The 27,032-nt window shown below is 35.7% G+C and overlaps 1 protein-coding gene and 2 pseudogenes across 3 annotated transcripts; 1 reads left to right on the forward strand and 2 right to left on the reverse strand.

The window, feature by feature from the left end:
- Positions 1-36: 36 nt before the first annotated feature.
- On the reverse strand, positions 37-10,093 carry LOC145065737 (TMV resistance protein N-like). The gene is made up of 5 exons (XM_079012794.1): positions 9,882-10,093; positions 2,198-3,051; positions 1,540-2,112; positions 605-680; positions 37-511 (listed from the first exon to the last, which is right to left on the reverse strand). Exons 2-5 carry the CDS (start codon positions 2,765-2,767, stop codon positions 369-371), a joined length of 1,362 nt encoding a protein of 453 aa, XP_078868920.1. The 5' UTR covers positions 2,768-3,051; positions 9,882-10,093; the 3' UTR covers positions 37-368.
- LOC145067068 (disease resistance protein Roq1-like) lies at positions 9,603-13,326 on the reverse strand (annotated as a pseudogene). Its single transcript, XR_013688820.1, has 5 exons — positions 13,164-13,326; positions 11,706-12,260; positions 10,191-11,303; positions 9,882-10,097; positions 9,603-9,656 (listed from the first exon to the last, which is right to left on the reverse strand). The product of XR_013688820.1 is annotated as a disease resistance protein Roq1-like (transcript).
- Positions 13,327-20,674: 7,348 nt separating this feature from the next.
- Positions 20,675-26,264, forward strand: LOC145065845 (receptor-like protein EIX2; annotated as a pseudogene). Its single transcript, XR_013688542.1, has 2 exons — positions 20,675-20,852; positions 22,929-26,264. The product of XR_013688542.1 is annotated as a receptor-like protein EIX2 (transcript).
- Positions 26,265-27,032: the final 768 nt, after the last annotated feature.

The raw sequence follows: 27,032 nt of genomic DNA on the forward strand, positions 1-27,032 counted from the left end.
TAAGCATACAAGTATTGAAGTAAATATAAAAACATGTTTAATATATAAACAAACATGAATGTTGTAATATTATCTTGAGGAAAAAAATCGACCCGTAGTTTTAATTACAAGATGAGGGTGAAAGTGGGAGACATGCATACGGAAATGTCATTTAATGTTAATAATGATGTATGACAAAACCCCTGAATAAGTTGTATTCTGAGCAATTAATCTGTTGCAACTTTTGTTGTTTGAATTTTAATTTATGGCAAAATGAGGTAGAGTGTGGTATTGCTGACATCACTCCCTCAAGTCTAAGAGCTCAGATATAACACAATCATTGTGATACTCTTGTACGATTTCAGGATTGAAGGTCCTGCTGAAAGCTTCTACCAACCTTTGGCTGTTCCAATGGTCACTATCTCTGTGTGGCAATACTTTTTCAGTTTTCCGATGATAAAAACTGGATCAACGTCCCCAGTGACAGTCATTGTCTTGTCTTTCATGTTGAAAGCTATGGACTGATCAACCCCTGTATGTATATATTTCAAAACGAGCTTTAGTCAAACATATGGTTTCACGTGAAAATAGAAGGAAAACAAAACAAACACAATATATTATTAACCTGAAAGGGTGGAAACTGCCTTCAAAACCTTCCGCTTTCCTTTATCATCGTGTACATTCACTTTGACAACCACTTTCTGCAATTGAATACAAAGTAATAACAACCAATTATGAAAGTTAATCTCCAGAATTAATTTAAACGAGGCTAAAAAGAGTAAGTTTGGTTTTATTTTTGCAGCATGGTTTTAGGCTTTCTTCTGCAGATATAGACAACATATCCATGTTCTCATCTGTAATAGCTAGCTAGGTTCAGCAGCAATTTTATTTTACCTTTCCTAATTTCTTACTTCATTTTTTGGACCATAGGTATATATATGATTCCACGAGTCAACAATCTTTTCAATGTAATATCCTATTGAATATGTAGAGAATTAATTCACAAAAGTATTATATGCTGGAATGATATTTTACAAGAATCATTCTTTTATTTTTTTTTAAGTATGTATGCAGTTTCTGTAGAAAATCAATTTTCAGAAAAGTAATTACAATTTTTATAATTATCTAAAATGATTAATGAAACAGATAAGATAATTACTTATGCAGTTCCTATGACAAATTCTGAATCCGGCAACCCAAACTCCCCCTAAAGAGGTAAATGATGGTAGAAGAAACTGCCGACAGAAATTAATAAGCCTTAAAAAAAAAAAAAAAAAAAAAAAAAAAAAACAAAAACAGCAAAACAATACAATCATACAAAGAGAAAAAACCACTACAGTAGAAGGCAAAGTAGGGGGAAATTCCATAATGGTGAAGTAAGGGAATACTGAGACTAATCGCATTTAGCTAATCATATATGGTAGAATCAGGGGGAAAGTGGGAGACAGGTGGAAATGTTATTTTGTAGACTTTGGTTTTCAAAAACACACGTTACCACTGACTACTCAAATGAAAACGTGCAAAAGAAGAAGTTTCAGAAAGTGAGTTAAGTCCACAGACCTGTGTGTAGTAAGGCCGCCATAAGATCTCAATCGAAGACTTTGAATCATGTTGTCGGATTGTAAATGTGTTTGAACCATCTTCATTTTCCTTGTCCCAAAATAATTCCGAGCAATCTGTTGTTTTCACCTCATCACCTTTACCTCCCCAAGGAATGAGATCACCTCCAACATAACTGTTAGCTGCTAAACCACTCAGATGCCCTCCGTCTATGGAAAATGATATCATATTGTATGAAGAATTCAACAATGCTGTGTGCCTCAGTGAACTAAAGGAAACATATCCTATGATTGTCCCACTTCCATCATATTTAGGATCTGCTGGTGCTTCACTAGACCCTTGCCAAAGCACGGAGAGAATATCTTCATCCACCTCCTGCCTGATGATTATATTTATACGCGGATGACTTGCTTTGGTAACAATGCATATTAAGAACCCACAAAAGTCTTTGTACCAATCATATGGAAGACGCAATGTAAATGTTGTCCCCTTAAACAGCCTACCAACAAACCCCCTTGGAATCATCTGATATCCAAGATTGACACTTATAAAGTGATCTTCAAGTGCATTTCCCTGCCATGGAAAGGACATTAAATTATTCTTCTTTTTGGGTTTTATATAAAGAGTGAAATTCCAAAAACGTAAAGATAATGCAAACCTGGAGCATGGAGTGTACTAATATGTCACCAAAAAGTGGAGGACGATCGTTCAGCCCCCGAAGTGAGACTTTCCACAACCATTTACAGTTTGAAATATCTCCAAACCTTTCAAGTGATGAACAATGATCTGCTATAACAACAGCTATATTTGATGGCAGCTCTGACAATTCTACAAGGTCATAGCATTCTGTTATGTTGAGATATTGGAGCTGAGGAAGTCGCAATCGACTAAAACTTAGTCGTGAAAAATGATTTCCTTTTAGATTGAGTTCTTCCAAGTTGGGAAACTCCCAAACAGCAGAGTCAATGTCTTCATCTCCCAGACTGCAGTACCGGAGATTTAACTTTCTTAACCCTCTGGGAAAAAACCGTAACACTGTATTGTTGTTGTGAGGTAAACAAGGCTCCTCTAAACAACATTCTTCTACATCAATCAGGTCCTCTACTGGGTTTCTAATTTTTGTGTCACCACACGTCCAACAAGTAACGACCAACTTTGAAGAATACTTTTTGTAGGATGCAACTTCTTTCCCACTAATATTCGAATGAAGATGCAGTAAACCGTTCATTTTCTGTTGGATCCCTGAGAGCTTAAAAATTTGGGGAAATCTGATAAGGAAAGGGTCTCGAGTTTCTTTAGTCGCTTAATGGGTGGAAATACCTTAAGACCAGAACAAAATTCTATAGATAGGAAAATGAGCCTTTCCAAGTTTCCAATCGATGGATGAATCTTTTTTAAACGCCGGCATCCACGAAGAATGAGTCTTTCAAGATTTGGAATTCTATCAAAATCTGGTGTCATGATTAGGTTATTCAATCTTACAAGTTCCAAGATTTTCAGATTTGGCAGATGCTGTTCCATACAAGTGCAAACAAGTCAAAGTATATCAAGGTATTAAGAGCTTAAAGTAAATTAAAAAATATATACACTTGAAACAAGCCAAAACATATGAATTATATACTAAAAAATTTATACTATTTGCAAAAGTTTGGGCTTCGGCCGGCCCCATAAAACATAAATTGTTGTGTACGGAGAAAAATTGTTGTGTGCAAATCACTTCCCATTAAAAAATATATAAAACTGGGACTAAAACAGTCGACAAGCTATTTATTTGGTTTCACCCGAAAATCAAAGAACAACACAATCCAAATAACCAGTTTAACAAATGAACTAGACAGGTTATAGTTGACCAGAATCGTGAACACCTCTAACTTGACTAAGGGAGATTCCTACCTTACATGATGTGGATCTTTTTTAACAAGCCTTTGATATGTTTTGGTCGTGTTTATCACCACCACAAATAAAGGTTATCTTTTATATTTAATTAAGATTAGTATTTCCTTAATATTTATCAATTTTATTTTGGTAAGTAGGGTTCGACAAACATTATAAGTATGACGGAATTGAAGAATCGGTTGTTGGAACGCTTCCAACCATCTAATGACGGAACTATGATACAACCGGTCGTTTCGGTCATGTTTATCAGCGCCCAAATAAAGAGGGTTATATATATATATATATATATATATATATATATATATATATATATATATATATATATATATATATACACGGGACGGTTCACTTGAGATTAAAAAAAAGTAGAGATCTTAAGATTCAACCTCAGTCACATATTTCTCATTTTCCACTCTAACGTTGTAACGTACTGACAGCAGTAGGGTATGTCTAACCATAAATGATTATACATATATGTCTATTGAGTAATCATATATGATTATGACGGTGGTAGAAGAGGTGGTGGCGACAGAGGTAGCGGGGGTATAAGTGATGGAGGTGACAGTGGTGGGGTCGACTAGTGTCAAAGGTGGTGGTAGTGGTGGTGGTGGTGGCGGTTGTGGTGGTTGGGATGGTGTCAGGGGAGAAAGGAATGGGCGGCGATATATAATCATTTATGATTATAACAGGCCTACCGCGCCGGTACGCCGGAGGGGTTAGAGCCGGAGGGGTTAGAGAGGCAAATGTAAAATATGTGGCTGGACAAACATTACAATTATGACCTTAGGATGGTTTTTATGATTATGGAATAAACATTTTGGGTCTTAGACTTTTAGAGACCCCTGTTTGTCGAATTATAGGAACAGTTTTGGTTTTTCTTTGCATCTTATTTCTGACTTGTATCAGCCTTATGTTGTTAAAGATCATCACTAGCCCAATAAAACAAATATTATTTAGAAGACTTTAGCTTGTTCTAGAATGTTCTAGAAGATTCTAGAACATTATGGAAGACTATGGAAGACTCTGGAATATACCGGAAGAGTCTAGAATACTCTAGAACGACATGGAAGACCCTGGAAGGATATGGATCATTCTAGAAGACACTGGAGCAACCTAGACCTCTCCAGAACATGGTAGAACGTTCTAGAAACATATGGAAGCATGTAGAGTATGTTAGATAGTTCTAGAGTTATCTAGTATGTAGTAAGTGTATGCTAGTATCTAGAACCTTCCTAAGAGGCCTATAAATAGGTATGGAGCTCATTTGCTCCAAACCATCCAAGAAAGCCTCAAAGAAAGCAAAGTGTGTAGTAGTCTCACAAAGTGTAAGTTCTCCTTAAGTGTCTTAATAAAAGTCTTGTTGTTTTCCATATAAAAGAGTCGTGCTCTACAATCTGGTATCAGAGCAAGGTTTCTTGATAGTGAGAACGAGTGATTCTCGTTGTATCGTGAGTAGTTTGTGACTCTGCAAGTTTAGTATCGAAACTAGCTTGTTTGGTATTACCGAGGTACTGCCAACACGATGGGTGATCTCCAAGTCGTCGGAGGAATCAAGAAACTCAACAACAACAACTACAAAACGTGGGAAACATGTATGAAGTCCTACTTACAAGGACAAGATCTATGGGAGGTCGTTGGTGGAAGCGAAACTACGCCACCAGAGGAAGACGTTAATGGTGCTTTACGTAAATGGAAAATCAAAGCAGGCAAAGCAATGTTTGCCTTGAAGACCACAATCGAAGAAGAGATGTTGGAGCATATTCGGGATGAGAACACCCCGAAAGAAGCTTGGGATACGTTTGTGACGCTTTTCTCAAAGAAGAATGATACGAGACTACAACTTTTGGAGAACGAGCTATTATCAATCTCACAACGTGACATGACGATTGCTCAATATTTCCACAAGGTCAAGTCGATATGTCGAGAGATTACTGAACTAGATCCGCAATCCGTCATTGCAGAAGCTCGAATGAAGAGGATCATTATCCATGGACTGAGGCCGGAATATAGAAGCTTTGTTACTGCTGTACAAGGATGGCCCGCTCAACCATCACTTGTAGAGTTTGAGAATTTGCTGGCTAGCCAAGAAGCTATGGCTAAGCAAATGGGAGGCATCACGCTGAAGAGTGAAGAAGAAGCACTCTACACAAGTAAAAGTCGGAGGAATTTTAAGCCACCTCCTAAACAAGGATACAAAAATGCTGACAAAGGGAAGAGTCAACCAGGAACCTCACAACCATGGAGATCTCAAAAGACCGACAATAAGAGTTCTCGGGGGAGGAGGTTCGAAGGCAACTGCAACAACTGTGGAAAGTGGGGTCACATGTCCAAGGATTGTTGGTCAAAGAAAAAGTCTGTGGAAAGCAATGTAGTAACTTCCAAAAAGGAAATAGAGGATGAATGGGATGCTGAGGCATTATGTGTCATAGAAGAAAATGAGTTGGCACTCATGACAATGATGGGAGAGCGTATCAACTATGAAAATGACTGGATCATTGATTCAGGATGCTCCAATCACATGACTGGCGATCAGAACAAACTACAAGACGTGAAGGAGTACAAAGGGAGTCGCATGGTACTTACAGCCAACAATGCACGACTTCCAATTGCTCAGATTGGAAAAACGACGATCATGCCTGGTAATAAATCTGACATGGTGTCACTACATAATGTGTATCACGTGCCAGGTATGAAGAAGAACTTGTTGTCAGTATCACAACTAACATCGTCAGGCAACTACGTCTTGTTTGGCCCACAAGATGTGAAGGTCTATCGAGATCTTAAAATATCAGAAACGCCAACAATGGAAGGACGAAGAGTGGAGTCCGTTTATGTGCTCTCCGCAGAGTCTGCCTATGTAGATAAGACTCGTAAGAATGAGACAGCAGATCTATGGCATGCACGGCTGGGACATGCTGGTTATCACAAGTTGAAGGTAATAATGGAGAAATTCATGCTCAATGGCTTACCTCAACTTAAAGTTAAAACAGATGTTGTTTGTGCTGGATGTCAGTATGGTAAAGCTCATCAATTACCATACAAGGAGTCAAATTTTAGAGCAAAGAAGCCACTAGAGTTAATTCACTCAGATGTGTTCGGTCCAGTCAAGCAGACATCAGTTAGCGGGATGCGGTACATGGTGACGTTCATTGATGATTATTCGAGATATGTGTGGGTTTTCTTCATGAAAGAAAAATCTGAAACATTCTCAAAGTTTCTAGAATTCAAGACAACGGTCGAAGGAGAAGTGAGAAAGAAGATTCGGTGTCTACGCTCAGACAATGGAGGAGAATACACCTCAGAAGAATTCAATCACTATCTAAAAGAATGTGGTATACGTCATCAATTCACATGTGCCAACACACCTCAACAAAATGGTGTAGCTGAGAGAAAGAATCGACATCTTGCAGAAATTTGTCGAAGCATGCTACACGCGAAGAATGTCCCAGGAAGATTTTGGGCTGAAGCAATGCAAACTGCTGCCCATGTGATCAATAAACTTCCCCAACCAAGGTTAGGTTTCATCTCACCATTTGAGACACTATGGAACATGAAACCTACTGTTAGCTACTTCCGAGTATTTGGCTGCGTTTGCTACGTATTTGTGCCTAGTCATTTACGTAGCAAGTTTGACAAGAAAGCAGTCAGGTGTATATTTGTTGGATACGACAATCAAAGAAAAGGGTGGAGATGTTGTGATCCAACAAGTGGAAGATGCTACACTTCAAGAGATGTAGTATTCGATGAAGCATCTTCATGGTGGTCCTCAGAGAAGAAAGTACTACCAGACTCGGAAAATATTGAAGAAGTTTTAAAACAAAAGATGGGGGAGCAAACTGCACATATTTGGTCAAGTGTTGATACACCTGAAGATCCGAGCGACACTGATGTCATTGAGCAAGAAGTAACTCAAACAAGTGATGCCGGTGAAAGGGAGCCGCCGCCTCCACAACTTCGAAGGACGGAAAGAATCCGAAAGCCTAATCCCAAGTATGCTAATGCGGCCATTTTAGAAGACAGTGTTAAAGAGCCGGAGACATATGAAGAAGCAGTTAAGAATAAAGCATGGCAAAAGGCAATGGAAGAAGAAGTTATAGCCTTAAAGCAGAATCAAATGTGGGAACTGGTACCAAGACCAAGAGATATAAAACCGATTTCCTGCAAGTGGGTTTATAAATTAAAACGACGCACAGATGGATCAATTGAAAGATACAAGGCTCGTTTGGTGGCTCGAGGGTTCTCACAACAATATGGATTGGACTATGATGAAACATTTAGTCCAGTGGCGAAGATAACTACTGTACGGGTGCTGCTAGCTCTTGCGGCTAGTAAAGACTGGAAATTATGGCAGATGGATGTGAAGAATGCTTTCTTGCATGGAGAATTAGATGGGGAGATCTACATGAACCAACCAAAGGGATTTGAGGATGAAGTTAATCCCAATCATGTGTGCAAGTTGAGAAAAGCTCTTTACGGATTGAAGCAGGCACCAAGAGCCTGGTATGGTAAGATTGCTGAATTTCTTACCCGAAGTGGTTATTCAGTTGCACATGCAGACTCAAGCCTGTTCGTCAAAGAAAAAGAAGGGAAGTTGGCAATTGTGTTGGTTTATGTGGATGACTTGATCATCACCGGGGATGACGAAAGAGAAATCCATCAAACAAGAGAAAATCTATCGGTGCGATTCCAAATGAAAGAGTTGGGGGAGCTTAAACACTTCCTGGGGTTAGAAGTTGATCGTACAAAGGAAGGGTTGTTCCTCTGCCAACAAAAGTATACAAGAGATATACTTCAAAAGTTTGGCATGTTGGAGTGTAAGCCAATATCAACACCAATAGAGCAAAATTCCAAGATATGTGCTCATGAAGGAAAAGAGTTGGATGATGGAACGATGTATCGACAACTAGTAGGTAGTCTTATCTACCTAACTTTATCTCGACCTGACATTGCTTATGCAGTTGGAGTTATGAGTCGATACATGCAAAGTCCGAAGAAACCTCATTTGGATGCTGCCCGACGGATCTTGAGATATGTCAAAGGTACAATTAACTATGGTCTCTTGTATAAAAGAGGAGAAGACTGCAAGTTGGTTGGATATTGTGATGCTGATTATGCAGGAGACCATGATACCCGAAGATCAACCACTGGGTATGTGTTCAAGCTTGGGTCGGGACCAATATCATGGTGTAGTAAAAGACAACCAACAGTATCATTGTCAACCACGGAAGCGGAGTACAAAGCAGCGGCCGTAGCAGCTCAAGAAAGTACATGGTTGGTACTCCTAATGGAGGACCTACATCAAAAAGTTGACTATGCAGTACCACTTCATTGTGACAACCAATCTGCAATTCGGCTGGCAGAAAATCCAGTATTTCATGCTAGAACAAAGCATGTGGAAGTGCATTATCACTTTATCAGAGAAAAAGTCTTGATGGAAGAAATTGAGATGCGGCAGATCAAGACCGATGACCAAATAGCAGACTTGTTCACCAAAGGGCTGAGTACTGGAAAATGTGAAGGTTTTCGCTGTCAGCTTAACATGGTACGAAGAATGAGGGCTAGTGTTGAGGGGGAGTGTTAAAGATCATCACTAGCCCAATAAAACAAATATTATTTAGAAGACTTTAGCTTGTTCTAGAATGTTCTAGAAGATTCTAGAACATTATGGAAGACTATGGAAGACTCTAGAATATACCGGAAGAGTCTAGAATACTCTAGAACGACATGGAAGACCCTGGAAGGATATGGATCATTCTAGAAGACACTGGAGCAACCTAGACCTCTCCAGAACATGGTAGAACGTTCTAGAAACATATGGAAGCATGTAGAGTATGTTAGATAGTTCTAGAGTTATCTAGTATGTAGTAAGTGTATGCTAGTATCTAGAACCTTCCTAAGAGACCTATAAATAGGTATGGAGCTCATTTGCTCCAAACCATCCAAGAAAGCCTCAAAGAAAGCAAAGTGTGTAGTAGTCTCACAAAGTGTAAGTTCTCCTTAAGTGTCTTAATAAAAGTCTTGTTGTTTCCCATATAAAAGAGTCGTGCTCTACACCTTATGTTTAAAATCAGATTGTTTGATTGTTTAATTGTTTAATTGTGCATGGCAGGTGATGTGGAGCTTACAATTCAATCATCACATTTATTCCTCTAGAGATTTAATATTTCTCAGCAAATATAACCAGATATAATCCCACATATAACAATTTGCCGTCTATAAAACTAAAAAATATAACCAGGTTAAAAACCAGAAAACACGATTATAAAATAAAAATACAGGTTTACTACAAGTGATATTGCTTAATGACACCAATGACCAGTGATACAACTATGTGCTCATAGCCATAGAGCTACTTATAATTTCCTCTCTGAATTAGGCAAGTCAAGTCTATAAATATTCATCCACTTTGTTTTAATTTGTTATTTAGATAAGAGTATAAGAATTACCTTATAACCCCTCCAAAGTCGTTTCTGCGAGATGTCATCCAATATCAGACAACAAAGGTTCTCTGGTGGAAAGTTAGTAGGAAATGGACTTGCAATATCACCTCTCCAATCAATCCACCGGAGGTTTTTCAGGTTGTTCAGGTTTGCAACCGAAGGAAGTTCTACTAGATCATAGCTATTGCATTCGAATCTTATTGCTTTAATCATGTCAAGTTCCTGTAATAGATGCAAAATGATATCAGGATTCTAGAACGTCTTCCTTCTTCCAAACTATACATATATAACATGTATAGATAGCTTAATCATTACCTTCGTCGCATCCATAGCACAAATTTTTAGAACATCTTCCTTCTTCGAAACTCTACTATGTTTTTCTGGATTCTCAGGGTGTTCCCCCTAACAATGTAGCGTCCCATTTCTTGCAACAGATCATGCATATCAAACCTTCCATCTGAAATAGTTATAAGCGCCTTTTCTAACAACACCTTTATGCCTATAACAGGGTAAAAACCACAAGCATCAAGCATCGCCATTATCCCTTCATTTTCATTTTTATACTGACCTCTGAAGAAGCATGCAATATCAAGAAAATACTCTTTCTCAACCGGTGTAAGTCCATCAAAGCTGATTTTTAGCTTTTCCACAATATTTGTATCTGGGATGTCTTTCAATCTGGCTATTGCACTCCTCCACTCATTAATGTCTTTTCCACATAGAAAACAACCAAGAACTGTAAGTGCTAATGGGAGTCCACCAGCATAAGAAACCACACTTTTTGAAAGCAGCTCATAATCTTCTTTATGTTTGTGACCACATGGTGCATGCTTGCAAAAGAGCTCCATAGCCTCATCATTGTTTAACAAACTAATATTGTGTATCTCATCTACTCTAGGCGCAGTAGTTGATATTACATGTACATCTCTTGTTGTGATTATTATTCGGCTTCCTTCACCGAACCAATCATGTGATCCAGCTAATGCTTTTAATTGGTCAAGCTGATCGACATCATCAAGAACAATCAGCACCTTTCTACGGCATAACCTATGTTTTATCATGTGTTTTCCTTCCTCAACTCTCTCTACCTGCACTATCTTCTCTCTCAAAACACCATAAAGAATTTTTTGTTGCAATTCTTCTAACCCTTTCTTACTTGATTCCTCCCGGATATTTTCTAGAAAGCAACAACCATCAAACTTTCTAGATATTTCCTCATAAACAGAAGATGCAAGAGTAGTTTTACCACCACCTCCAACACCCCATATTCCAATCATCCGTACACCACCTGAACCAATTTTTAACTTCAATTTCAAACTTTGCACACGAGACGCTATTCCAATAAGGTTGGCATTTGTGCTTGGACTTACTAGCTGCAACCTCTGTGAAATTTTTTCAACAATTTCTATGATAACCTTTGATTCATGCCTACATGTTGAAATTTGGACATACAACAATAATTAAAACATGCTCACATTACAATAGAGGTAAATTTGCTTTATGCTCCATGCTCCACTAAAATGAAGAAAAGGAGTATTAATCACCCTTTATATTTCTTAGAAGTTGTAAAGTCAATAGCACAAGTAGTTTGTAACTATTTTCTTAGGAAAAGCAAATGATATCAAATAGTTAAAAGTAAAGCAAGATGGGTTTGTTGTTGTAAATTGAAGCGAGGGGTTAAATACAGAATTAAAATTAGAATTAGAACTCAATTAAGTCTATAACAGTTCAAGTAGACCAGGATATGCTGGAATTTTGGTTGAGGTTGCTGCTAATAAAGCACACATGATTTAAGCATAAACAGTGCAAAAAAAGAAAGAAGAAGATTACCCGTTGGCAATGTGCTTTGGTTCCCATCCAGAAATGTTACTTGCATCCACAAGTGCTTTTCTCCATGATTCAACCTTGGTTCTGTTCTCCAACTCATGCTTAACAAATGCTTCTCCATATTTTTGTTTCTGTTTTCGAACTTCAGATGGATCAACGCCATAAAATATGGGTATAACTATTTGGCCTCTCGTATCTTTGCATTTCATGATATGTGCAAGTTCATCTAAGCACCATGAAGAATCTGCATAGTTTTCAGAGAATATGATGACGCCAATCTGTGACTCTTCTATAGCCTTCATAAGAGATGGATTGATCAATTCGCCCCGAGGAAGTGTCTCGTTGTCTTTGTAAGTGTGTATCCCTTTTTGTACAAGAGCTGTGTAGAGATGATCCACAAACGTCTTGCGAGTATCTTCTCCTCTAAAACTTAGGAAATCATCATGATTCCACGATTGAGAAGAAAAGGCCGGAGATGATGATGAAGATGCCATCGGTTTGTTGATTTGTTGTGATAGAATGTATGCGGTTCCAGCACCTCAATAAAACAAACTATATCTGTAGAAAGAGAGAGATATGAGTTTCCAAAAAAATTCCAATTAATGAAAGCTCAAGAAATATCTCACCACTTGACATGTGAGTGCAAGTGAGTGTCAGTTTCAGCTTTTTCGGGTTCGTTAGGAGTGCTGAGATGTGTGTGTGTGTATACAGATTAGAGAGGGGACGACCACTTTTTTTGTAAGAAACTTTTGCTGGGAGATAGAGAGTCAACCTCTCGGAAGTTGACAAGTTCTTAGATACAACTATTTTCCTTCTTTTATTCGTTCTTATTCTTTTATCAATTTTTTTCTGCAATTTGCAATCAAATTGTATCAGACTCTTTACCTATATATACCAGCGCCATACTCTAGCATGTTTGTTATCTATCAATTCCAACAAAGAACATCATCATGTGAATAATAAACAATTTCCTATAACTTAATATCATTATCAACTAACGATGCCTAGAGTTTCAATTTGAAACACCGTATCATTCAACATATGTTAACAACAATCTATCATGTGCCTATGGTTTAGGTATTATTGATGTTTTTGAAATAAGACTTGCATCATATCCCAATCAAAAAAAGAGTATCTTCGATCTGATTACAATGTTATGCACTAATGATATAATCCCCAATTATCTGGTGCTTAATCCCTCCAATTACATACCCTTATAACATACAAATCAGCATATTAACTTCACAAATTGTTTAATTTAATCATCTAACAATAGGAATTAAAAACTTCACAACGTTTGACTAATTTGGGCCAAAATACGCTTCTCACAATCCAGATCGACTTTTTTTTTTTTTAACTCGTTGATAAAGTTTAATTAAAAACTCATATAAATTTCATTAACACTTCAATTTCATTATCGATGACTTAAACTTCATCAAGTTATCAGTTTGAGCAACGTACCTCAAATTCTCAGCAATACCTAGTAGACTCCTTTTCTGCAGTCAACTTATTGGCAAGCTTATACGTACTTCAATTTTCATAGCGTTCTTCTTCTAGTTTCTTTCAGCGTGGATCGATACCTTTCCTCTAGCGTTGACTTCTTTCTCTCAATTCTCTAGATCAGTTATCGAGGGGATTAAATTAATGAGAAAGTAGTTATAATTTCCTTTATGTATTTACTCAAGTTATGGAGTTTCAATATCTAGTCCCTAGATTTCTGTATTCAACGTTCTCGCCTCCAGAACCTTAAATTTTGATAATATATCCTTAGAATTTTGTTTTGCCCTATCTATTATGCTAATTTGTAAATTATTTATCCTTATTTATACACCTCCAAATTTCATTATTTACTCCGGCTCCGAATTTTATAAAAACCAGTATAATTTGGAACCTTTTTTATTTAACTTGGAAAATTTTATGTTTTAGTTATCAGTTGAGACTTAATTTGTTTTATATCAAAATTTTATTTTTTTTATATCGTGCTTGATGTAAAATGTAGTTTTGGTTCCTTTTGTTTACCAAAATTCTAAATTTTGATCCCAGTATTGGCTTTTTTGCGATTAATGGTTCAGGATTTTTGGTAACACTAGCACGGCCGTTCCAATAACTTTTCCAAGCATCGTTTGGCATGAAGCTCGTTTATGAACAAACAATGGCGGAGCGCCCCCCCTGATTTTTTTTGTTATATATAGTCCTTCTACTTTAATTTTGTACATATTAGGCCCAAAAATATACAAATTTTGGCCATGCCCCCCCACCCCCCCACCCCCCCCCCCCCCCCCGGTTCATCGATTTTTATACATATTATACTTTCGCTCCCCCCAAATCAAATGTTGAAGCTCCGCCCCTACAAAAAACAATTGAACATGTATGCACATAAAAGACACTTAAATGAACGAGCATAAATGAAAATAAACGAACAACACAAATGAACGTTTATGAATATAATTAAACGAACGAGACAATTGTTCATGTTCGTTCGTTTAACTAAACAAACAATAATTTGAACGAACATGAACAATTGTCTCGTTCGTTTAATTATATTCATAAACATTCATTTGTGTTGTTCGTTTATTTTCATTTATGCTCGTTCATTTAAGTTTCTTTTATGTGCATACATGTTCAATTGTTTTTTATTACATTACTCTATTATATGTTTGTTTATGTTCATATATGTTCATATATGTTTGTTTGTTTCTGTTTGGTTATGTTTGTTTAGTATGTTCACAAACATGAACAAGAAAACATGTTCGTTTGTTCGGCTAACTTAAATGAACATGACCATGAACAAACCCTCATTTGTATTTGTTCAATTCGTTTACAGTACTAAACACCGTTGGTGACCTTTGAGACTATTACCATCCGTTAAGCTTAATTACTAACATTATGAAAGGACTAAAATGCCCTCAAGCTATATTATGGAAGAAGGTAGATATTGTTTTCTTCTTCCTAACAACATACATTCACACCTCTCAACACCACCATAGGCTTTGATCATTTCCTTTATTATCCACCTCTCTCTTAAGCTCCACTAAAGGCATGTAGACATCACCACTAACACGCCAACCTCTTTCGTCGATATCAACAACAGTCACTGCTACGCCATCTCTGACTCAACATGGTCTTCACCTCATCAAAACCAAACTTGTCGATCCCAATCACCTTCTCCATGTTTTCAATCGATTGATTCATCAAATTGATACTACTCAAACCCTAAAATCTTTCTTTATTCTCACTACGCTTCTCTGTAACTCCAGTTAGTCAAGACATGATAGTATTATGTTGTGGAAAATGATTAGAACCAAGGTTCTGAAAGGCATGAGGTGTGGCGTGGCAGCAAGGCCGAGCCTCAAGCTTAACGAGTTATGGCGAGCCATGGCGTTTTTCAAGGCGTGATGTAAGGCAGCGAGTTTGTATTAATTTATAATTATATATATATATATATATATATATATATATATATATATATATAGAGAGAGAGAGAGAGAGAGAGAGAGAGAGGGAGATTTATATTAAATATAACAAGTTTTTAGAAGTGTTACATCAACAAATAATAACCAAAAGTTAACAAAAACACAATACTTGTATGTCCGATTAGAAAAGGTATAAAAAAAGAGCAAAAAAAGTGTTTCAAACGAAAAAACATGCGACATAACACGATCTTTGGTGTTGGGCACTTGATGGCCATGTAAGATCATAAAATTGGAAACTTTATGGTCAACGACATCATTTTGGACTTAGATTTTGAAATTGGACTTAAAGGCTTAAGGATTAAGCTCTTAATGAGTGGATTGGTAGTCAGTTGCGTACGTTGGGCGTACAAGGCGTACGACGTGCGTACACAATCAACAAGCATGTGCCTGGTCAACCATCGAGTACGCTGGACATACAGATGAGTACGTTGGGCATACTCAGTTGGGCTGACTTAGTTGACTTTTTGGATTTTGAGTTTTACCTGAATTTGAACAAGTTTGATCTAAGGGTATTTTGGGTATTTTGGATTGTGTTTAAGAATTGGTCATTCAGATGGATAGGTGACCTATAGAGGGGTGTTCTCAACCAACCTTGGGCTTTGACTTTTGTTGACTCCGTTGACTGCCGACTTTTGACCAAGTTTGACTTTAGGTCAAACTTGATGGTTTTAACTGGTGAATAAGATTTTATATGGTTCTGATGTTAGTGGATCTGCGGGAGCAAGCAATGTATCATGGAGCGTATCACAATGTTCTCGGGTTCCTTCATTTTAGGTGAGTTTCACCTCATTGTATCGTAGGTCGAAGGCACCCATGTCAGCCCACTAGTTCTGGTTATATGTTAATAGAAGGATGCCTTACGGACTGTATATAGTCATGTAGGATAGACTGAGGACTCTTGGTCTAGGCTCTCTCACATGTTCCTTGTTTTGTTGTGGTTCTAGAGTAGGACCACATGTTCGAGTGGCTATCTTACCTCTGAGTATATATGGTTATCTATTCTTGGTGCGGTAATATTTAGTATGTTGCTATGTTGTAGTGACCTGCTAGATCTGTATCCTTGTATCGAGTATGTTACTATACTGTAGTGATCTGTTAAATCTATATCTTGGTGTGTAGGATGTTGTTATGTTGTAGAGATATGTTAGATCTGTATCCTAGTATGTAGGATGTTCCTATGCTGAAGTGATCTGTTAAATTGGTATCCTGGTATGTAAGATGCTGCTATGCTATAGTGATCTGTTAGATCTGTATCCTGATATATATGATGTTGTTATGCTGAAGTGATCTGCTCGTTTGCTATGCTAAAAGACTATTATTTAAATAGGAAAAAATGGTGAGGTAGGTAAGGTAAGGTGAGGGGGTGGGGTGGGGTTGGGGGTGTATTTATTTAAGTAAATAAAAAAATCAAGGGCAAAATAGTCTTTTTAGGTAAGACATAGATCAAACACGTAAAAAAACAAACAGTAGGGACCTTTCGAGCTACAAAACAAGTTAGGGACCAAACACGCAAATTACCCTAAACCATAGGGACCATTGGTGTAATTTACTCTAAAATTAATTTTCGGTGATTTTCGATTCGATCTTCAACGATAGATGATTTTAGTAGCTTGAGACATTCTAAAAGTAATTATGAATATGATATCTTTAATATACATTATAAACATAAGATTACACATAATTGGTCCTTAATACGTAGCGGTTCGTGGTGGTTTGACCATCGAACACTGACTAATTTTTACCAATTGTTACAGCAACTGCCACACAGTGGCAACCCTTGCCCACGTCGTGGCGGTCCAATAAAATATATGTGCTTTTATTTAATCCCACGCTGTGGGCATCCTTGCACCATGTCGTGCCACAGGTTTTCCCCCAAAACTCCATCTTTACCTCCTAACAATATAAAGCTAAACTAGTCTTGAACACAGGTGTTATAAAGGTCATGATTTCTGATCAATATACTTACACAACACTCATAGATGGGCTATCCAAAGCAAAGAGATTGGAAGATTCAAATATGGTTTTAGAAGATATGTATATTACTTTTTTTGTGGCAGATTTTTGTGATGATTAGGAAATTTGTGAGGTAGTGCTGGTTGTGATCGTGGCAAAAAGAGCAATACGGTGGTGGTGTATGGCTACATGATGGGGATTTTGAGACCCTAAAAGCGTTTCAGGTAGCTTCTATTTAAATAATCAATGAACCAGATAACTGTCTTATTTGAACTAATATTATTTTATGTTCAAATCATGGTTTCTACATGTCTCCTACTCAACTATAAATAGAACCTTATACTTTGGAATTTTCAAGTACTCTTTTTTTAGATACTAGATCCAAAAATTTATCCTCTCTCGCCTCTCTCCTAATCTTCTATGGTTCTTGTGTTGTGGGTGTGAACCATTAGAGGCTCGCACACAAATAGAGCTTGTTTTCAAAGATAATTCTAGATTGCTTTGTTGGAATCAAAGATTTGTTTACAATAACAAATAAAAGGTATGCAATTTTGTGAATTTTGCTTTCAATTAGGGTTTAGAAGATTTGATGTTCAATAATATGTTGCTTAAATAGTGTTATGACATAGATCAAAGTAGGTTGCACATACCCTTAAGAATATAATGATTTTTTTCGTATTATTACATGTAAAACCTATCAATATCTTATATAAGTTAACAATGACAAAAATATGATTAAAGTCACCAGATACATTCCTCGTTTGATATGGTCCTAAAACATAAGATTTCATGAATATAGCATATAATATCCTAAAAGGAAATCTATTATAACTTTTCAGATGGTAAAAGTAATATGATTATTTGTTACATGTTTTTTATTCATTTGGTGATGATATTACTAGCTTATAAAAAAATCTATTATCACAATGTTTTTTCAATCTTATTCATACAACAAGCAACAATGCCCAAATTATTCATAAATAAATTTCATTAAAGTATATTTCTGGTATACCCGAAAATACCCAACCCGAATCATCAACCCGGATACCCGAACTATAAGACCCGAATTGTAAATAGTTCATGTTTCGGTTCATATTATTTTATGAAAAAACTCAAATTACCCGAAGCTCGAAAATTACCCAATCAATAGACCTAATTAGCAATAGTGATTAGTAGTAGATAATAAGCAATAAAGAAAAGATAAAACAAGGGAAAATTAGTCCTATGCTAAAAGCATAACATCTAAACTGTTAGATTTAACAATGCAGGGACCACCGGTGGTAACAAAACCCTCCATACGGATCACTAATTCACCCATGACAAAAAGCGAATAGTAGGACCAAAAGCGCTATTTTGGCAAAACTATAAGGACCAAAAATGTGTTTTACTCTAAAATGAATTAAATATATATTAAATAACGGAAATATGACCAGATCTCGTAAAAACGAGGAAGTTCGAGTAAAGCGAAAGATGGAAGAAGGAGAATTCATGAAGTAAATCAGTGAATTGAAAATCATAGTACAGTCGATTTAAGTATATGACTTGTAATATTGAGGAGAAATCATTCTGGGTTGAACTGGGAGCCGATTTATTAGTCGAGGTACGTTGATTATATATGTAAAGTTTGCTTAAGTTGTGTTAGATTAATGGTTGTAAGATGATTAGTTGTTGGGATGTAAGCTAAATCAAGACATAGAACTAACTTAGAAGAAAGTTGAGTTGAGATTGTGTTTCCTGACCTAATTTTGTCAATTTCTCGATTAAAATGGGTAATGGTGATTTGAGTGAATTAGGCAATGTTAAGTAATGAAATTGAGAATATTATATATTATGCTAAAACTATGGGATGATGTCAACTTAAATAAAAAAGAATCAACTAAATGATGAGGTCACGTATTGTGTTGCAGGTTTTCCATATCTCAGTTACTTGCAACAATATAATTTCTTCCTTTAATTTGATAACATCAAAAAGATTAGGGTCCCACATTGACACAAGCTCACCAGATCTTTCAATTGCCTCAGCTACTGCATAATTGCAGGTTCTTTTTCCCCAGCAAAAGTAACCTGATTTTTAAGCACCATATTTCTAACCCAAGCTCTCTTAAAATCCTTCTCCACTCCATTTAGGGTAATTATCTTTATCGCTTTGTTCACATTTAGGTAACTTCTTTATTTTTGTACACATTTGACCATTTAACTTGTTATATGTGTTTACATATTGGCAATGTCACCGGCTATAGCAGGTGACAATGCTAATATGTGAACAAATTAACAAGTTAAATAGTTAAATGTGTACGAAAAAAGAAAATTGCCTAAATGTGAACAAAACGAAAAGTTAATTACCCTGATAAGTCATTTTTTTCACTTTTAATAACGATTTTATTTTTCATATTTCCCTGAAAACATCTCCTGCTTACACTTTTTTCCTTTGAGGTTGTGAATGTTCTTCATTTTGCTTTCCTTATTTTATAAATGTAGTAATGCTTTGTTGACAATCACTTTCTTCAAACCAAACTCCACCACACTATGTGCTCTGGACCATTGGGATCACCCTCAAAATTTACAAACTTTTCTGTTTGGACCAACTTTATCTTTTTTGCTCATAATTAGACAGGTTATTGTAATTACTTTTAAAAACAAGTAAGAAAGCATTGAGTCAGTATAAGTAACATAATCAACCATTCAATGTTACATTCCTATAACACTATTAGTTACCAAAATATAAGCATATCTAGTAAGTAAGACAAGAGAATAAAAGAATGGCATCAATTGGTAGAAATGCTATATATAATTATAATGTTTTGCTGTTGATGAGATTGAATTCAATACCTAGACAATGCCTCTGTAGTACGTACATTAAGTTTCAATTTGGTTTGAGAAAGGGAGGGCTTGAATTGAGATATGGATTAGTCTTTAGTGGAATGTCTTTGAGCATTCTTTTTGTTATAATTAAGTAGGTTATATTATAAAACAAAGCAACAAATTAAAATTTTCAATTCATGTATCAGGTGAAAACATTGCAAATAGGCATCTGGCGAATGTCAAAGATTTGGTGATAGCTTCAAGAATGCAAAATCCATTTTAATTGGGAAGGTAATTTCTTGCAAGATATATCATGGTTATTAATTTTTAAATATGCCGACCACTGGGCTTTGAAAATTCTACATGTTAATTACTTTACTGTAGGTTATACACACATTTTAGCTATCCAAAACATTCTAATTTTGTAGGGTTTTTTATCATTATATTTATGTTGGTTCAACCTACAGAGCGTGAAAAAGCTTTTATGTATTCATTATCTCTTGTGTTATGATGCTTTCCTTGTTTCTGTAATTTTAGTTTTTCCCTTGGTTCAACCCTTTTGTATTATGTGTTTTGAGGGTATATATATATATATATATATATATATATATATATATATATATATATATAACGACTAACCTTGCCCTTTACTTTATTTGATTTGTTTCTTTAGGTCATTGAAGATGCATCATATATTATACTCATAACCATGTTACAGGTCATTTTTTTTAACTCGAGTGGGTGATTTTTTCTATGTGAACCTCATAATAGTTGAAAAACACCATGTCTTGTATACACCACACTTTAATAAAATAATCAAATAAACAAACCGAATGTTTCCTGTAATTTAGGGAACCCAAGTGTCAAAGATATAACATAAACTTTGGGGGCTACTTTGTGGACTTTAAGAATCATATGTGAGGTAACATATTCACAAGTTCATGTATCATTTAATGTAGTTTTTTAAATTCACATGTTCCTGTATCATTCCTGACTTTAATACATAAAAATAACAATATAGTTTTAAAATAATGTGATTCAGGAGATTGTAAGCATTAGATTACACTTTGAATAAGTTTTAAAATAAAAAAAATATATATATTTTAGGTATTTCTGTAAATCATTAAATTTCAAAATCAAGTTTATAATCTTTAATTATGATAAGTCTTAAAACCATCATATATATTGTTTTTGTGGGCAAATGCATTTACGTGTGACATGGGGAATTGATTTAGCCAAAAATCACTTTCTTTGATTGAGAGAATTAAAAAGAAAAATAGCCCATGACCAAATCAATACAATTTTGTGGATACAAATCAACATTTGATTTCCATGTCTTGTTTTGGTCAAAGGAAAAGTAAATATAGATAGACTATAAGCATGCAGTCTTGTCTTGTGGATACAAATTTTCAATTGACTTCCAAGTCTCCCATCACAATAACTTGTTTCATCACATCACATGCATGGGCTACATAGTCATCATATTTGTAACTTGTAAATTTTCTGTTATAAATTAAAATTTTATTTTCATAAACACTCCACAAAATGCAATGTCAAGTCTTGTACCCTTCTCCAGCATACTGTTAGGAACAAGCTAAAAAATCAAAAATTAAAATACGTTTCCTTTCCTTGACACATTAACATTGTTACATCAAATAATACTAAAAACAACTTGTTCTGTTGTATCTAGTTTTTTAAATCGTTGAAACCAAAAATCATTTTTATAATATAGAACAATAATTTACAAAAATTTATAATCTATCTTTGATTTCTCAAATACATAAATGCTTGTTTGTCAATATATATTGTGCTTTTTTCAATTCATAAATTGTTAAAGACTTGTGACCAAGTAATTACGTGTGCTATGGGGAATAAACTTAGACCAAAACCACTTATTTTGATTAAGAGAAAATTAAAAGTGAACCTGGACCAAAAGAATACAAGTTTGTGGATACAAATTGTCCGTTGACTTCCATGTTGACTTCAAAGTCTTATGTATCATTTTCTTGTGAACAAATTCCCAAATACATGTATCATTTCTAACTTAAATATATTAAAACAGTAATATAGTTTTTAAATTCACAAGTTTGTGTATTTTAATTTATAAAAATAATAATATAGTTTTTTTATAAATAATGTGATTCAAGAGATTGGAAGTATTAGCTCATGACCAAAAAATACAATTTTGTGGATACAAATTAAACATTGATTTCCATGCCTATTTTGGGGAAAAGTAGATATAGACAAAGACCAAAAGCATGTGGATAAACTTGTTTCATCACATTTTTTAAAACACTTGAATACTGTAGTAGTGAATGATATACTGCTTAGTTTGCAACTTGTAATTTTGTTGTGATAAATTAAAATTATTATTTTCATATAATAACATAAGACAAATAAAGAAACTGAATATTGCATGTGATTTAGGGAGGCCAAGTTCTGATACAAGTAATGTCAAAAATAATAATAAAACTAAATGGAGCCTCTTGTGTATCATAAATGTGAACATATTGATTAGTAATCTTGAACACTGTTTTTATTTAGACTTTATAATAATATCAAAATAATAACATGATTTCTAAATAATTGTAACCATCACTTAAAAATATTTATAATGTATCTATGATTTATCAAAATGGAGATGCTTGTTTGTCAAATACTGTGTTTTATTCAATTCATATTTTGTTAAAAATTTGTGGCAAAATAGAATTCCATGTGCTGTGTGGAATAGTCTTGTCCCACAAACCACTTTTTTTGATTGACAGACAAAAAAAAATAGCATAAGAATATAAGGTTGTGGATACAAATTCTCCTTTGACTTCCAAGTCTTCCAATATTCATTTATGGCTTTATAAATGTACTCGTTGCTTCATCATAATAACCCATCACTTCTTCATCACAACCCATCTTTCTACTTCAACTTTCTTCTAAACTAAAACTGAGTTAAGGTTGATAATGGGGATCCATCTCATTTTCATATGTGTGTTTTTGTTTGCAGCCACATATACTTGTTTGGGGGTTGGAAATGTTAGTGTCCTTTGCTCTGAGCAAGAGCGACTTGCTCTTCTCAACTTCAAACACAGTATTGTCAAAGATGACTCAGGAATGATGTCATCATGGGTTGGAAATGAGTGTTGCCTGTGGGAAGGAATCCAGTGTGACGGTGTCACTGGAAATGTTCAACGTCTTCATCTCAAAGGAGATTACTTCTATGACTACTTAGTTGGTAAAAAGGTGAGCTCTTCTTTGGCAGAGTTGAGGCATCTCAAATACCTCGACTTGAGTGGGAATGATTTCCAAGGAAGTCGGATCCCTGAGTTTATTGGATCCTTGAAACACCTGAGTTACCTGAGTCTCTCTTATGCTAATTTTGATGGTATTATTCCTCCTCACATTGGAAATCTTTCTAATTTAAAGGTTCTTGATCTTAGTTCAAATTATAATGAACTCAAGGCAGATGATATGGCATGGGCTTTTGGCCTTTTGTCACTCGAGCTTCTCAACTTGAGTTATGTGGATCTTAGTGGAGCACAAAACTGGGACATGATGCTTCACATGATTCCCTCCTTAAAAGAGTTAAGTTTGTCACATTGTAGACTTTCCAATGTTAATCTTGGTCCTTTTCTTAATTCCAGTAGAATACTTCCTAATATAAAACACCTCGATCTTGGCTACAATTCTTTCAAAGGTCCACTCCCTGGCCTTCTTCAAAACATGACATCCCTAACATTCCTCAGTCTTTCTGGATTTAATCATAGTTTGGCATGGAACTTTCCAAAGCTACTAAGCATGATCCCTTCTTTGTCAGAGCTTCATTTGTCAGGTTGTGGGCTGGATAAGACGCATCTATCTTCTCCACATCTTAATTACAGTACACTTTCTAACATCCAACACCTTGATCTTAGCGATAATCCACTTGGAAGCATATTTCCATCTGTATTGACAAACATGAGCTCCCTAGAAGTCCTTGACCTTTCAGATACCATGCTGAATTCATCTCTTCCTATTCTGCCTAAACTTCTAGTCCTTCATCTTTCTAGTAACAAGTTTAAGCAAATTGAGCATGTTGGTATCTGGAGACAGTGCCACCTGAAACGATTAAGTGTAACAGATAATGAGTTTGATATGGAAATGACTGACCCACCAAAAAACGCATCAGAATGCTCCCAATATTCTTTGGAGTTGCTGGAATTAAGTCAGAGTTTAAATGGTAGAATTCCAGAAACACTTGGAAGACTGGCGAATTTAAGACACCTTGATCTATCGCAGAATGGACTGACTGGTTCAATCCCTGAATCTGTAACAGGATTAAGATTTTTACAAGTACTATATCTATATGAAAACCAGTTGACTGGTCCCATTCCAGAATTCCTTGGGAATCTTACCCAACTCGCCCTTTCTTCTAACCAATTGAATGGTTCAATTCCAGAATCCCTTGGAAAATTAGCAGCTTTAACAGAATTGTATCTAGAATCTAATTTGTTAGAAGGGACTATTCCAGTTTCAATTGGGCAACTTGCCAAACTCCGTCATCTCTATATCTCTAACAATTCTTTGGAAAATTAGCCCATTTGGCTAACCTTTCGATGTTGAAGTACTTGGATAGTTCTTCCAACACTAAGCTGACATTCAATGTTTCATGTGGGTGGATACCTCCATTCCAGTTGAAAACTCTTTATCTCAGTTCTTGCAATATTGGGAATGGATTTCCGCAGTGGCTTCGACATCAGAGGAAACTTAAGAGGTTAGAGTTATCCAATGCTACACTTTCGGGGCCGCTGCCCACATGGCTGCGGAAGATGCCCATCATTCCTTATTTAGATCTCTCTCACAACAAACTCAGCGGATCTTTGAAAAACCTTCCTAATCCGAAAAATGATGATGTATATGGGTCTTTTGCTGTATTACTTCTGGAATATAACCTTTTCAGTGGGTCAATTCCAAGGTCATTATGCAGAAGAACAGATTTGAAAGGGCTTGATCTTTCAAGAAACATGTTAAGTGGGAAAATTCCCAACTGTATGGGGAATCTGCAGGGTTTGGCTATCATGAGTATAAGCTCAAATCAGCTCTCTGGTGCCATTCCTAGCTCAATTGCTCTTATTTCATCATTATTTTGGTTAAATTTGAACAAAAATAACTTTACTGGTGAAGTTCCTCCAGAATTAGGGAATCTACAAGGTTTGGGAGTCTTAGATTTGGGTGACAATAAATTATATGGAAATATACCCAATTGGATAGGGAAAAAACTTACATCTTTGGTGGTTTTGAGGTTACACAAAAACAACTTCACTGGTAGAATTCCTCCATCTCTTTGCAAAAATTCAAATCTTCAAATTTTGGATCTTGCATACAACAACTTAACCGGAACCATCCCTCCGTGTGTAGGAAACTTAAATGGCATGGTTGTGAGTCACTCGATATATGAGCATTATCCAGATTTCGATTCTGATAAGAATGTGATTCAGGTCATGAAAGGTGTTGATCTTGAATATACAACAACTTGGAGAATGGTTTATAACATGGACCTTTCAAGCAATAAACTTGTGGGAGAAATACCGGTCGAGCTAACTGCACTTTCTATGTTGGTGGGTCTGAATCTGTCTAATAATCATCTGAGAGGGGGTATTCCAGAGAGCATTGGAAAGATGATGAAGTTGGAAACTCTTGATTTCTCAAAAAACAAGTTGAGCGGGAGCATCCCTCCAAGCATGGCAGCTTTGACTTTTTTGAGCCATTTGAATTTGTCACACAACAACTTTTCGGGACAAATTCCAACAGGAAATCAACTGCAGACGCTTATTGATGATCCATCAATATATGCTGGGAACAAACATCTATGTGGACCTCCATTGCAAAACACTTGCTCAAATCATCAAGATTCAACAACAACAACAAGCAAGAAGAAACACAAAGCAGCTGATGAGAAGATGGAGGTATGGTTGTTTTATGTGGATATAATGAGTGGTTTTGGGACAGGGTTTTGGGGTGTTATTGGAGTTCTGATGTTCAAGAAGCAGTGGAGACACAAACTTTTCATGTTTGCTGAGGAAACCATGGATAAGATATACGTTGCAGTTGTGGTAAGAGTTGCCAAGTTCAAGAGAGGAAGAGAATAGCTGCATAGATCATGTGGAATGCAAGTAGTTCTTGAATGCATGTTATCAGCGATGGTTTTGCTTTTGAGATATGCTTATTCTAATGTATTACTATTTGGATTTTGTATTTGTATGACCTTTGTGATATCAGTGTTGTTTAGAGGTGCTAATTTACAAAATTTCTTTTGGATTTGGTATTTATACATGATCAAGTTGTAGATTTAGATTACTATGTATTTGAGTTGTAGATTTTTTTTTTTCTTTTTAATTCTCGACCTTCTGCTGCTGCTCTCACTCCCAACATGCGGTTGCATCCCTCAGTTTTCCTCTACATTGGTCCAAGTAAGTAAGAACCATGTAACTGACTCATTATTTATTTCTTCATTTGTAAAATCTCTAGTTTTTCATGTTTAGAAAGAGGATGTTTGGGTGAAAGGTGGAGTTTTTTTTTTTTTGTTGGATTTGGTATTTAGATAAGACTATTGGTCTAGTATGAATCTGCAATGGCAGTGATCTTGGTTGATTGTTTGATTATATTCTCATGAGTCTGCAAGTTATGAGATTAGATTAGGGTTAATCTCATATTTTTGTGTTTGTTTGTATGGTGTTCAGTCTATTCAGACAATCACTCTGATTGACATGAAGTTGTATTGTTGGTATTTGTTACAGAAATCTGTTGGTTTTGGATAGGATAGGATAGCTATGTTTTTCTCATCATCATCTATGTTATGTAATCCTCCACAAGGCATATCATCATTGACAATAGATGTAAAGAGGGTCATAAAGTCACTTCTGATACTATATTATTTCTAAGTTTATGATATTTTGTCAGTTTTTTTGATTTTGGATTTTCTTGACCCATCCCCCTTTCTACTTATGTGTTTTAAGTTTTTCATATATTGTATCATGCTTAACCTTGTTGTTTACTTTATACATTTTGTTTCTTAATTTAGATCATTTTGAGTGCATCATCGCATGGCTCTTCATGATTGCTCCTCTCCTCC

Source organism: Lactuca serriola, chromosome 8 (assembly GCF_051521515.1).
Source record: "Lactuca serriola cultivar US96UC23 chromosome 8, Lser_US96UC23_V15, whole genome shotgun sequence".
Classification (NCBI taxonomy): domain Eukaryota; kingdom Viridiplantae; phylum Streptophyta; class Magnoliopsida; order Asterales; family Asteraceae; genus Lactuca; species Lactuca serriola.

Coding starts and splice junctions, on each gene's coding strand:
- LOC145065737 (XM_079012794.1), bottom strand. CDS start 2,767: ATGAACGGTTTACTGCATCTTCATTCGAATATTAGTGGGAAAGAAGTT. Junction 2,113..2,197: donor TAGTACACTCCATGCTCCAG/GTTTGCATTATC, acceptor TTTCCATGGCAG/GGAAATGCACTTGAAGATCA. Junction 512..604: donor GGCAGTTTCCACCCTTTCAG/GTTAATAATATA, acceptor ATATACATACAG/GGGTTGATCAGTCCATAGCT.